Source organism: Scyliorhinus torazame, chromosome 13 (assembly GCF_047496885.1).
Source record: "Scyliorhinus torazame isolate Kashiwa2021f chromosome 13, sScyTor2.1, whole genome shotgun sequence".
In the NCBI taxonomy this organism is placed as follows: domain Eukaryota; kingdom Metazoa; phylum Chordata; class Chondrichthyes; order Carcharhiniformes; family Scyliorhinidae; genus Scyliorhinus; species Scyliorhinus torazame.
The window spans coordinates 83,299,972-83,312,435 of NC_092719.1; the positions used below are offsets into that span (position 1 = coordinate 83,299,972).

The 12,464-nt window shown below is 49.5% G+C and overlaps 1 protein-coding gene across 5 annotated transcripts in view; it reads left to right on the forward strand.

Moving 5' to 3' along the window:
- vezt (vezatin, adherens junctions transmembrane protein) overlaps nucleotides 1-12,464 on the forward strand; it is a 187,500-nt gene that overhangs the window by 134,971 nt on the left and 40,065 nt on the right. For 3 of the 5 annotated variants that reach the window (XM_072471888.1, XM_072471887.1, XM_072471892.1), the window contains 2 exons: nucleotides 5,782-6,066; nucleotides 9,880-10,025. In XM_072471888.1, the coding sequence (XP_072327989.1) occupies nucleotides 5,782-6,066; nucleotides 9,880-10,025 (431 nt within the window). Of the gene's footprint in view, nucleotides 1-5,781; nucleotides 6,067-9,626; nucleotides 9,671-9,879; nucleotides 10,026-12,464 lie in introns of all 5 variants that reach the window. The other 2 variants (XM_072471890.1, XM_072471891.1) reach the window with 2 other exon arrangements.

Sequence of the window (12,464 nt, forward strand, 5' to 3'; positions counted from 1 at the left end):
GCCTCCGTATATTTGTGTTCAGCTGTCTCCCCTTCACAAACCCAGTTTGGTCCTCGTGGACCACCCCCGGGACACATTCCTCTATTCTCATTGCCATTACCTTGGCCAGGATCTTGGCATCTACATTTAGGAGGGAAATAGGTCTATAGGACCCGCATTGTAGCGGGTCCTTTTCCTTCTTTAAGAGAAGCGATATTGTTGCTTCAGACATAGTCGGGGGCAGTTGTCCCCTTTCCTTTGCCTCATTAAAGGTCCTTGTCAATACCGGGGCGAGCAAGTCCACATATTTTCTATAGAATTCGACTGGGAATCCATCCGGTCCCGGGGCCTTTCCCGCCTGCATGCTCCTAATTCCTTTCACCACTTCTTCTACCTCGATCTGTGCTCCCAGTCCCACCCTTTCCTGCTCTTCCACCTTGGGAAATTCCAGCCGATCCAAGAAGCCCATCATTCTCTCCCTCCCATCCGGGGGTTGAGCTTCATATAATTTTTTATAAAATGTCTTGAACACTCCATTCACTCTCTCCGCTCCCCGCTCCATCTCTCCTTCCTCATCCCTCACTCCCACTATTTCCCTCGCTGCTCCCCTTTTCCTCAATTGGTGTGCCAGCAACCTGCTCGCCTTCTCCCCATATTCGTACTGTACACCCTGTGCCTTCCTCCATTGTGCCTCTGCAGTGCCCGTAGTCAGCAAGTCAAATTCTACATGTAGCCTTTGCCTTTCCCTGTACAGTCCCTCCTCCGGTACTTCCGCATATTGTCTGTCCACCCTCAAAAGTTCTTGCAGCAACCGCTCCCGTTCCTTACTCTCCTGCTTCCCTTTATGTGCCCTTATTGATATCAGCTCCCCTCTAACCACCGCCTTCAACGCCTCCCAGACCACTCCCACCTGGACCTCCCCATTATCATTGAGTTCCAAGTACTTTTCAATGCACCCCCTCACCCTTAGACACACCCCCTCATCTGCCATTAGTCCCATGTCCATTCTCCAGGGTGGGCGCCCTCCTGTTTCCTCCCCTATCTCCAAGTCTACCCAGTGTGGAGCGTGATCCGAAATGGCTATAGCCGTATACTCCGTTCCCCTCACCTTCGGGATCAACGCCCTTCCCAGCACAAAAAAGTCTATTCGCGAGTAGACTTTATGGACATAGGAGAAAAACGAGAACTCCTTACTCCTAGGTCTGCTAAATCTCCACGGGTCTACACCTCCCATCTGCTCCATAAAATCTTTAAGTACCTTGGCTGCTGCCGGCCTCCTTCCAGTCCTAGACTTCGACCTATCCAGCCCTGGTTCCAACACCGTATTAAAATCTCCCCCCATTATCAGCTTTCCCATCTCTAGGTCCAGAATGCGTCCTAGCATCCGCCTCATAAAATTGGCATCATCCCAGTTCGGGGCATATAAGTTTACCAAAACCACCGTCTCCCCCTGTAGTTTGCCACTCACCATCACGTATCTGCCCCCGTTATCCGCCATTATAGTCTTTGCCTCGAACATTACCCGCTTCCCCACTAATATAGCCACCCCCCTGTTTTTCGCATCTAGCCCCGAATGGAACACCTGCCCCACCCATCCTTTGCGTAGCCTAACCTGGTCTATCAGTTTCAGGTGCGTTTCCTGTAACATAACCACATCTGCCTTAAGTTTCTTAAGGTGTGCAAGTACCCGTGCCCTCTTTATCGGCCCGTTCAGCCCTCTCTCGTTCCACGTGATCAGCCGGGTTGGGGGGCTTCCAACCCCCCCCCCCCCCCTTGTCGATTAGCCATCACCTTTTTCCAGCTCCTCACCCGGTTCCCACACAGCTGTATCTCCCCCAGGCGGTGCCCCCCCGCCCATCCCCTCCCATATCAGCTCCCCCCTCTCCCCAGCAGCAGCAACCCAGTAATTCCCCCCTCCCACCCCCCCCGCTAGATCCCCCGCTAGCGTAATTACTCCCCCCATGTTGCTCCCAGAAGTCAGCAAACTCTGGCCGACCTCGGCTTCCCCCCCCCGTGACCTCGGCTCGCACCGTGCGACGCCCCCTCCTTCCTGCTTCTCTATTCCCGCCATGATTATGATAGCGCGGGAACCAAGCCCGCGCTTCTCCCTTGGCCCCGCCCCAATGGCCAACGCCCCGTCTCCTCCACCTCCCCTCCTCCCCCCATCACCACCTGTGGGGGAGAGAAAAGTTACCACATCGCAGGATTAGTACATAAAACTCCTCTTTCCCCCCTTTTTAACCCCCCTCTTTGCCCCCCACATTCGCCCCACCACTTTGTTCAAACGTTCTTTTTAATAACCCGCTCATTCCAGTTTTTCTTCCACAATAAAAGTCCACGCTTCATCCGCCGTCTCAAAGTAGTGGTGCCTCCCTCGATATGTGACCCACAGTCTTGCCGGTTGCAGCATTCCAAATTTTATCTTCTTTTTATGAAGCACCGCCTTGGCCCGATTAAAGCTAGCCCTCCTTCTCGCCACCTCCGCACTCCAGTCTTGATAAACGCGGATCACCGCGTTCTCCCATTTACTGCTCCGAGTTTTCTTTGCCCATCTAAGGACCATTTCTCTATCCTTAAAACGGAGGAATCTCACCACTATGGCTCTGGGAATTTCTCCTGCTCTCGGCCCTCGCGCCATCACTCGGTATGCTCCCTCCACCTCCAACGGACCCGCCGGGGCCTCCGCTCCCATTAACGAGTGCAGCATCGTGCTCACATATGCCCCGACGTCCGCTCCCTCCACACCTTCAGGAAGACCAAGAATCCTCAGGTTGTTCCTCCTTGCGTTGTTCTCCAGTGCCTCCAACCTTTCCACACATCGTTTCTGATGTGCCTCATGCGTCTCCGTCTTCACCACCAGGCCCTGTATGTCGTCCTCATTCTCGGCTGCCTTTGCCTTCACGACCCGAAGCTCCCGCTCCTGGGTTTTTTGTTCCTCCTTTAGCCCTTCAATCGCCTGTAATATCGGGGCCAACAGCTCTTTCTTCATTTCCTTTTTGAGCTCTTCCACACAGCATTTCAAGAACTCTTGTTGTTCAGGGCCCCATGTTAAACTGCCACCTTCCGACGCCATCTTGGTTTTTGCTTGCCTTCCTTGCCGCTGTTCTAAAGGATCCACTGCAATCCGGCCACTTTCTCCTCCTTTTTCCATCCGTGTCCAGGGGGGATTCCCTTCTGGTTTACCGCACAGTGTTTTTAGCCGTCAAAATTGCCGTTGGGGCTCCTATCAAGAGCCCAAAAGTCCGTTTCACCGGGAGCTGCCGAAACGTGCGACTCAGCTGGTCATCGCCGCACCCGGAAGCCATGAAATCATTTTTTATAACAAAATACGCCTTGTAACCCTTTAAAGATCTCTGAATCTGTGCATCTGAATCTCTCTTCCTCAGATTCACTGACTATGCTGCATTTCTAAGTGGTTCAGTGGAGCATGACAGTGTGTATCTAAATCATTCAGACTTTGCGTGTACTGGGCACAAACCTGATCTTTACAGAGGTATTGCAATTGGGATAGGAGCTGGTTTAGCACAGTGGGCTAAACAGCTGGCTTGTAATGCAGAAGAAAGGCAGCAGCGCAGGTTCAATACCCGTACCTGCCTCCCCGAACAGGCGCCGAAATGTGGCGACTAGGGGCTTTTCGCAGTAACTTCATTGAAGCCTACTTGTGACAAGCGATTATTGGGCTGCACGGTAGCACAAGTGGCCAGCACTATGACTTCACAGCGCCAGGGTCCCAGGTTCAATTCCCTGCTGGGTCACTGTCTATGAGGAGTCTGCACGTTCTCCCCGTGTCTGCGTGGGTTCCCTCTGGGTGCTCCGGTTTCCTCCCACAGTCCAAAGACGTGCAGGTTAGGTAGATTGGCCATGCTAAATTGTCCTTATTGTCCAAAAAGGTTAGGTGGGATTATTGGGTTACGGGGATAGGGTGGAAGTGAGGGCTGAAGTGGGTGGGTGCAGACTCGATGGGCCGAATGGCCTCCTTCTGCACTGTATAGAACAAAGAAAAATTACAGCACAGGAACAGGCCTTTCGGCCCTCCAGGCCTGCGCCGCCAGATCCTCTATCTAAAACTGTCGCATAGATACATCGTAAATGATGCTACCGTGCCCGCCTCTACCACCTCCGCTGGCAATGCGTTCCAGGCACCCACCACCTTCTGCGTAAAGAACTTTCCACACATATCTCCCTTAAACTTTTCCCCTCTCACCTTGTACTCGTGACCCCTAGTTTGAGTCCCCTACTCTGGGAAAATGCTTCTTGCTGTCCACCCTGTCTATATCTCTCATGATTTTGTAGACCTCAATGAGGTCCCCCCTCAATCTCCGTCTTTCTATTGAAAATAATCCTAATCTACTCAACCTCTCTTCATAGCTAGGGCCCTCCATACCAGGCAACATCTTGGTGAACCTCCTCTGCACCTTCTCCAAACCATCCACATCCTTTTGGTAATGTGGCGACCAGAACTGTACGCAGTATTCCAAATGTGGCCGAACCAAAGTCTTATACAACTGTAACATGACCTGCCAACTCTTGTACTCAATGCCCCTTCCGATGAAGGAAAGCATGCCGTATGCCTTCTTGACCACTCTGTCAACCTGCGCAGCCACCTTCAGGGTACAATGGACCTGAACTCCCAGATCTCTCTCTACATCAATTTTCCCCAGGGCTTTTTCATTTACCGTATAGTTCGCTCTTGAATTGGATCTTCCAAAATGCATCACCTCGCATTTGCCCGGATTGAACTCCATCTGCCATTTCTCCGCCCAACTCTCCAATCTACCTATAATTCTGCTGTATTCTCTGACAGTCCCCTTCACTATCTGCTACTCCACCAATTTTAGTGTCATCTGCAAACTTGCTAATCAGACCACCTATAGCTTCCTCCAAATCATATGTTCTATTATTATTATTGGTCTCAATGAGCTGAGTAATATAAACAGGGCTCTTGCTCCCTTCTGTCACTGTACCATATCAATGTTGGGTAAAGTATAGAATTTACAGTGCAGAAGGAGGCCATTCGGCCCATCGAGTCTGCACCGGCTCTTGGAAAGAGCACCCCACCCAAGGTCCACACCTCCACCCTATCCCCATAACCCAGTAACCCCACCCAACACTAAGGGCAATTTTGGACACTATGGGCAATTTAGCATGGCCAATCCACCTAACCCGCACATCTTTGGACTGTGGGAGGAAACCGGAGCACCCGGAGGAAACCCACGCACACACGGGGAGGATGTGCAGACTCCGCACAGACAGTGACCCAAGCCGGAATCGAACCTGGGACCCTGGAGCTGTGAAGCATTTGTGCTATCCACAATGCTACCGTGCTGCCCTAGTCCAAATTGTTTCAACCATGCTGCTTGTGGACCTGTGAATGACTAGTCTAATTAAAACCTACATCTTGAGCCTTTAATGACCCGATGCCTCCTTAGGCTGCTGTCAGTTTTTGTTTGATCATGCCCCTGAGACATCTCAAGACATTTCACCATGTTAAAGATGCTATATGAATGCAAGCTGTTATTGACATTGTCTAAGAAGATTGCTGCTTGAGCAAATTGCCATAAAGGGACCAACATCCCAAGGAGAAATCTATAGCTTCTAACGAGGATGAAGAGAGATAAGTGATCAGAGCAAAAGTAAATTGCAGCTTTGTAGTGATGGAAATACAAGTGAGTTCTTAATGAGGGTCAAAATTGGTGGCAGTTTTGGGATATTTACTTTGGTTCCATTTTATTGTTCTTGTATCTTACGGAAGAAAGAAGAAATTTGCAGAGTACTAATATTGTGTTTCTTCTTGCATATTAGGGATGTTTCGCTATTGGCTGTCCTTGCTAGTGCCTTAATCACGATTTCAAATCTCAGTGATGCTGTCCCTTGGGTTGTAGTCGGAATGAGCCTTTTTGGGCTCAGTATTTATATGATTTTCAGAAGCTTCAGTTTATGGAGAACAACAAGGTTCCAGCGATCCATAAGGAAATGCAGCGTATGTCTGGAAAATACCGTGGCGAATAGCCACGCCTTCGCCAGTCTTGTGCGAAAATGCCTCCGACAAATTCAGGAGACCGAAGTAATTTCAAGAGGATTCATGTTGTAAGTCATTTTATGCAAATATTGCTTTATTTAATTTCAGTATCTCCAGCAATTGAAGTTAATTTATTTTTCATCTCATTTTTGTTCTGATGTGTAAAATTCCTTGATCTATTGGAGATGGCATCATTTTGTTCGATTAAAATGTTGTAAATGGGATTCCCGGTGGCGGCTATGAAGGAGTAAGTCGCACATTTGGTGGCTCCCACTCGGGTCGGACTTTTGGACCTTTTCCCCCAATTTTGTACCGGACTTGAACTATAAAACTGAAGACAGAGGCAATTGTGTACCGAATTCCCACATCGGTGAATGGAGAGAAGGACGAGAAATGCTCGTAAACATAGAACATTACAGCGCAGTACAGGCCCTTCAGCCCTCGATGTTGCGCCGACCTGTGAAGGCAGAAATAGAAAGACAGAGAAGGCTTGGGCTGAAGCTGCAGCGGGAGACAACATGGCGGAGGACCGGACCTCTGGTTTGTCGACCAGTGGTCAACGGAGCAGCTGATGCAAGTTATTCAGGAAGGCTTTGCTAAGCAGAAACGGGACTGCTTGGACCCGATAAAAGAGTCGATTGAGCGGCTGGAGTTCAGATTGGACGCCCAAGATCAGGTGATCCAGAAGGTGGAGAAGGCGTTGGCTGAGCAGGAGGAACATCAAACTGCGGTGGAGTTGGAGGTGGGGATGCTGAGAGACCAGCAGAAGAAGGTCCTGGAGAAGGTGGAGGACCTAGAGAATATTGGAGGGGTCCGAAGGAGCGGATGCTGGGGCATACATCGCAGATATGTTCGAGAAGCTGCTGGGGGATGGGTTTGAGAAGCTGCTGGGGATGAGGCATTCTCCCGACCCTTGGAGGTGGACAGGGCTCACAGAGCACTCGCGAGGAAGCCGCAAAAGGGAGACCGCCCCCCCCCCCCCCCCCCCCCCCCCCCCCGAGGTCAATGGTGGTGAGATTCCACAGGTACTTGGATAAGGAGCGCATTCTACAGTGGGCCAAGCAGACACGGAGCTGTAAGTGAGTCAATAGTACCCTGCGGGTCTACCAAGACCTGGGTGTGGAGGTGGCCAGGAGCAGAGCAGGCTTCAGCCAGGTTAGGTCGATTCTTTTTAAGAAAAAGGGGAAGTTCGGCCTGTTGTATCCAGCCTGTCTCTGGGTCATGTATGAGGAACAGCACTTTAATTTCGAGTCGCCTGAGGATGTGCTGGACTTCATGAAAAGGAAAGGACTGCTGGTGGACTAAGAACTTTTGAACTTTGCTGCGGGGGGGGGGGGGGGGGGGGGGGGGGGGGGGTTGGAGCACAGAGTCTCGCTCTATGCAGGCAACCTGCTTCTGTATGTATCGGACCCATTAGAAGGGATGGAAGAAATCATGAGGATTCTAGGGAATTTGGCCAGTTTTCGGGGGGACAGGAGAGGCGAATGGGGAAGCTGCCGTTTAGATTAGTAGAGAGAAGCTTTAGGTACCTAGGCGTTCAAGTGGCGTGGGAATGGGATCGGCTGCATAAATTAAATCTGGCACGGCTAGTAGACCAAATGAAGGATGATTTTCGGAGATGGGACGCCCTCCCGTTGTCATTAGCTGGGAGGGTGCAGATGGTGAAGATGACGGTCCTCCCGAGATTCCGGTTCGTATTTCAATGTCTCCCCATCTTTATTCCGCGGTCCTTTTTTAAACGGGTCAACAAAGTGATCTCTGGCTTTGTTTGGGCGGGCAAGACCCCACGAGTAAGGACGATAATGCTTGAGCGGAGTCGGGAGAGGGCGGGCTGGCACTGGCAAATTTTAGTAACTATTACTGGGTGGCGAATATAGCTATGATCAGGAAGTGGGTGGTGGGGGAGGGGTCGGCATGGGAGCATATGGAGGCGGCTTCATGTAAGGGCACCAGTTTGGGGGCATTGATAACTGCGCCTCTGCTGTTCCCGCCGGTACGGTACTCCACCAGCCCTGTGGTTGTGGCGGTACTGAGAGTCTGGGGGCAATAGAGGAGACATGTGGGAGCAGAGGGAGCATCGGTCTGGTCCCCAATCTGTAATAATCACCGGTTTGCCCCGGGAAGTATGGATGGAGGGTTCCGGATATTGCGGAGAGCAGGGATTGAGAGGATGGGGGATACGTTTATAGCGGGGAGCATTCCTAGTATGAGGGTGCTGGAGGAGAAATTTGGGTTGGCGAGGGGAAACAAATTCAGGTATCTGCAGGTACGGGACTTCCTACGTAAACAGGTGTCAACCTTCCCGCTCCTACCGCTAAGGGGGAATCAGGACAGGATAGTTTCCAGAGGGTGGGTAGAGATGGGAGCGTCTCAGGCATTTACAAGGAACTTATGGGGTCAGAGGAGACGTAGACCGAGGAGCTGAAGCGCAAGTGGAAAGGAGGATCTGGGAGGAGAGATAGAGGATGGTCAAAATGATGCGCAAAATGTCCGGGAGGACCAGCGAACCACGTCCACATGTTCTGGGCATGTCCGAAGCTTAGGGGATTTTGGCAGGGGTTTGCAGATGTCATGTCCACGGTGTTAAAAACAAGGGTGGCGCTGAGTCCAGTGGTGGCGATTTTCAGGGTGTCAGAAGACCCGGGAATCCAGGAGGAGAAAGAGGCAGACGTTCTGGCCTTTGCTGCCCTGATAGCCCAGAGACGGATACTATTAGCTTGGAGGGACTCAAAGCCCCCGAAGTCGGAGACCTGGATATCTGACATAGCTAGCTTTCCCTGTTTGGAGAAAATCAAGTTCGCCTTGAGAGGGTCACTGTTAGGGTTCGCCCGGAGGTGGCAACCATTCGCGACTTCTTTGTGGAAAATTAATCGTCAGCAGAAGGGGGGGGGGGTGGTTAGTTTAGCTTGAAGTCGGGGGTTAATAAAGGTGGGACCTGTAAGGGAGGGAGACGGCTTTTGCACTATGTTTATAGTTTCATGTACATTGTTTATTGTGTTGTTGTTACAATACCAAAAAAACTCAATAAAATGTTTATTAAAAAAGAATTTTGTAAATGCAAACAAACAAGGTATATGAGAATAATATATAGAGCATACAGATAAAGGAAATTGTCACCAAAGGAAATGGAATTTTCATCTGATTAATAAACCTGCTGCCTTCTGAGGTTTGGCGCAGTGCTTTACATCATATTGCCAAAAGAAAACAAGATTACAATGACAGCTAATGATTAAGGGAAAACATCACACAGATCTCTGAATGTTGTCTGTCGGGCATCTTGGTTGGCTTCCTGCCACATGGTGAAATCATATCCTGTAATAAATGACATTAATCCTCAACCAATCCCCTATAAGGCTGTGTGAGATAACTTCATACAAAGTCCTCAAGCATGCAGGTCATCAGCGTGAAATTGTCTGATTAAACCAATAGAGAAGAGGAAATAAAGATTGTTTGAAGTATTATATTGCATAGACTTTCTTGAACATCTTTTATCACCACTTTGATATTTCACTTTCAGCTTTGCCTACCCTGAATAATGTCTCAAACGTTTACTTGATCCATTTACTGCCATTGTTTTGCTAATCTTAGCTGTGCTTAAAATTAAATCTATATTTTCCTGTATAACTAGGCGCAATTCATATGATGAAAATGTGCTTCAAGAGTTACAAGACCGTATCCTTTTATTCATGCATTTAAAATAATAATTACTTGAATAATGAGTTTTGATAAAGAATTATATAGGGAATTTGATGCTTTTCCTCTCCTGTTATTTATTCTTCCAACGGTATTGTTCAAAAAAAGAATCGCAAACTGCGCTTTAATTATAACCAGCCTTACAGAGTGATCTGTGCACTATTTAGAGCTGCCTGTTTGTTTTCCAGGGTGACTGCTGCATGTCCTGCCAGTAAGCTGGGGCACTCCTGGCAACAGCAAGATCAGCAGCTAATTGGCCTTAGGAAGGCAGTGTACAGATTAGTACGGTCAGCCTATCGAGCTTCTCGAGTGGCTACCTGCCAGATGTTGAAATCATATCCTTTGGTCTTGGATTTCCTCACAAACCAGTCTCCAACTATCCTGTTTCCAAATTGCATTGATAAATTTAAAGTACAGATGAAGAGTACATTATTTAGCCACTCAAGCCTGAACTTCAACCCATTGAAATCATTGAACTGTGTCTTAACTGCATCCATCTGCCTTCACAACTTGTCCTTTTATACCATTGTCTCGCAAAAATCTATTGATCTCCGGTTTAGAATTCTTAATTGTACGAGTAGCTTTGCCTTTAGTGGGAAGGAGTGTTTTGTTACTGCTCTTCTGAATGGCGTAGTTCTCATTTTGAAATTTAAATTCCCTTGTCCCAAATTCCAAGGACATTGTAAATTCTCTCTAATCTATTACCTGCCTTCAAAATCCCAAAAAACCCAATCAAACCACCCTCAACCATCCATATTTCAGGGAATGCAAGCTTAATTTTTGTAATTCCTCTTCATAATCTAATGTTGGGAAAATTGAGAGCAACTGTATCTTAAACTATTGCTGATTAGTTGACCTGTCCTGTGTAGGCAAAATGAGCAGGTCCAGAGATTGCACTTTTTAAAATAAATTTGCCGTGGCAACACCTTGACCAGCCAGAGCTAACTTGCCAACCAGTCAGCACCTCTTTCTCATGCAGTACAAGTTGTTCCTTTTTAAATTTGGCATTCTTGCATCTGCCTTGATGTGTGCAAGATGAAAATCTTTAACCATATGTGTCTTTTTTACGCCAATGCTCAAGTTCCATGCTACCAAAAGCAATGTTTCTTAATCTCATCAAGATTGCTTAATTAATGTCCCTGCATTTAAAATGAACAATAAATCAGATTAATTAAAATTAGCTGACCACAGGACCCAGCCCAACCTGCCTCAGGAAGCCCCTGCCCAGGACCCCCGAAACGGCAGAGACCGCGCACGAGGACCCGAACGCGCTGCAAGGTATTCCCGCGCCCGCAGAATGCCGGGACCCATCCTGACCGCAAACATGCCCCGCTAGCAATCCCTCTACCTCAACCAGTGCCCGGGACCCTGCCAGACGCGACCCCAGATACGTAAACAGCGCCCTGTTCCCCGCCAGCGCCCTGGACCCCGCCAGACGCGACCACTTACCTTCCACAAGAGCTGACATCTGCCATCGGATCCCAGGATCATCCAGTAGCAGCCGCCGACTGAGGAAGCGAGGGAAACGCGGCGGTCTGCAGGTTAGACTGAAGCAACGGGGTTTCAAGACCCCTCTCCCCAGCATACTCCTGGCAAACATCCAAGCGATCGAAAACAAGCTGGATGAACTTAACGCCAGACTTACCTCTCAGAGGGAAATAAGAGACTGCTGTGTGCTCTGTTTCACAGAGACATGGCTCACCCCTGCCTCACCGGACTGTGTCATACAACCTGAAGGCTTCTCAATTCACCGGGCAGACTGCACGGCATCTTTAGGCAAAGCGACGGGTGGAGGGGATTGCCTCCTCATCAACTCCTCCTGGTGCTTGGATGTGGCGACTCTGGCGACCTACTGCTCCCCAGACCTGGAATACCTGACCGTGAAGTGCCGCCCATATTATCTTCCACGTGAGTTCACTTCAGCCATTATCACATCGGTCTACATCCCACCCCAGGCAGTAGTGAGGAAGGCGCTGGACGAACTATACACAGTAATAAACAACTACGAAACAGAACACCCGGAGGCCTTGTTCATCTTGGCCGGAGACTTCAACAAGGCCAACCTCAAGAGTGTACTGCCAAAATTCCACCAGCCCATCTCCTGTCCCACCAGGGGCGACAACACTCTTGACCACTGCTACTCAAAAATCAAGGGCGTCTACCGTACCATCCCCTGACCGCACTTTGGGAAATCAGACCATAAGACAGTGCTCCTTCTCCCGGTACACAAGCAGAAACTCAAGCGGGAGAATCCAGCTAAGAAGGTTGTGCAGTGCTGGTCCGAGGAGACAGAAGAGCTCTTACGTGATTGCTTAGAGACAGTGGAGTGGTCCATATTTAAGAACTCAGCGACCAACTTAAATGAGTATGCCACCATCGTCACAGACTTCATCAGCAAATGTGTGGACGACTGCATGCTAAAGAAAGCAGTACGTGCGTTCCCCAACCGGAAACCATGGCTCAATCGCGAGATTGACTCCCTACTGAAGGACAGATCTGAGGTGTTCAAGGCAGACGATCCTGACCTATACAAGAAATCCGGGGTACGACCTCCGCAAAGCCATCCGGAATGCCAAGAGAGAATATCAAACCAAGCTAGAGTCACAGACAGACTCTCGGCGGTTGTGGCAAGGACTAAACAACATAACGGGCTACAAAGCGAAGCCGAACAGTATCTCCGGCAGCAGCGCACCCCTCCCCGATGAACTCAATGCATTCTATGCTCGGTTCGAGCAGGTAACCAACAATCCGCTGGCGAGTGCCCCAGCAGCCC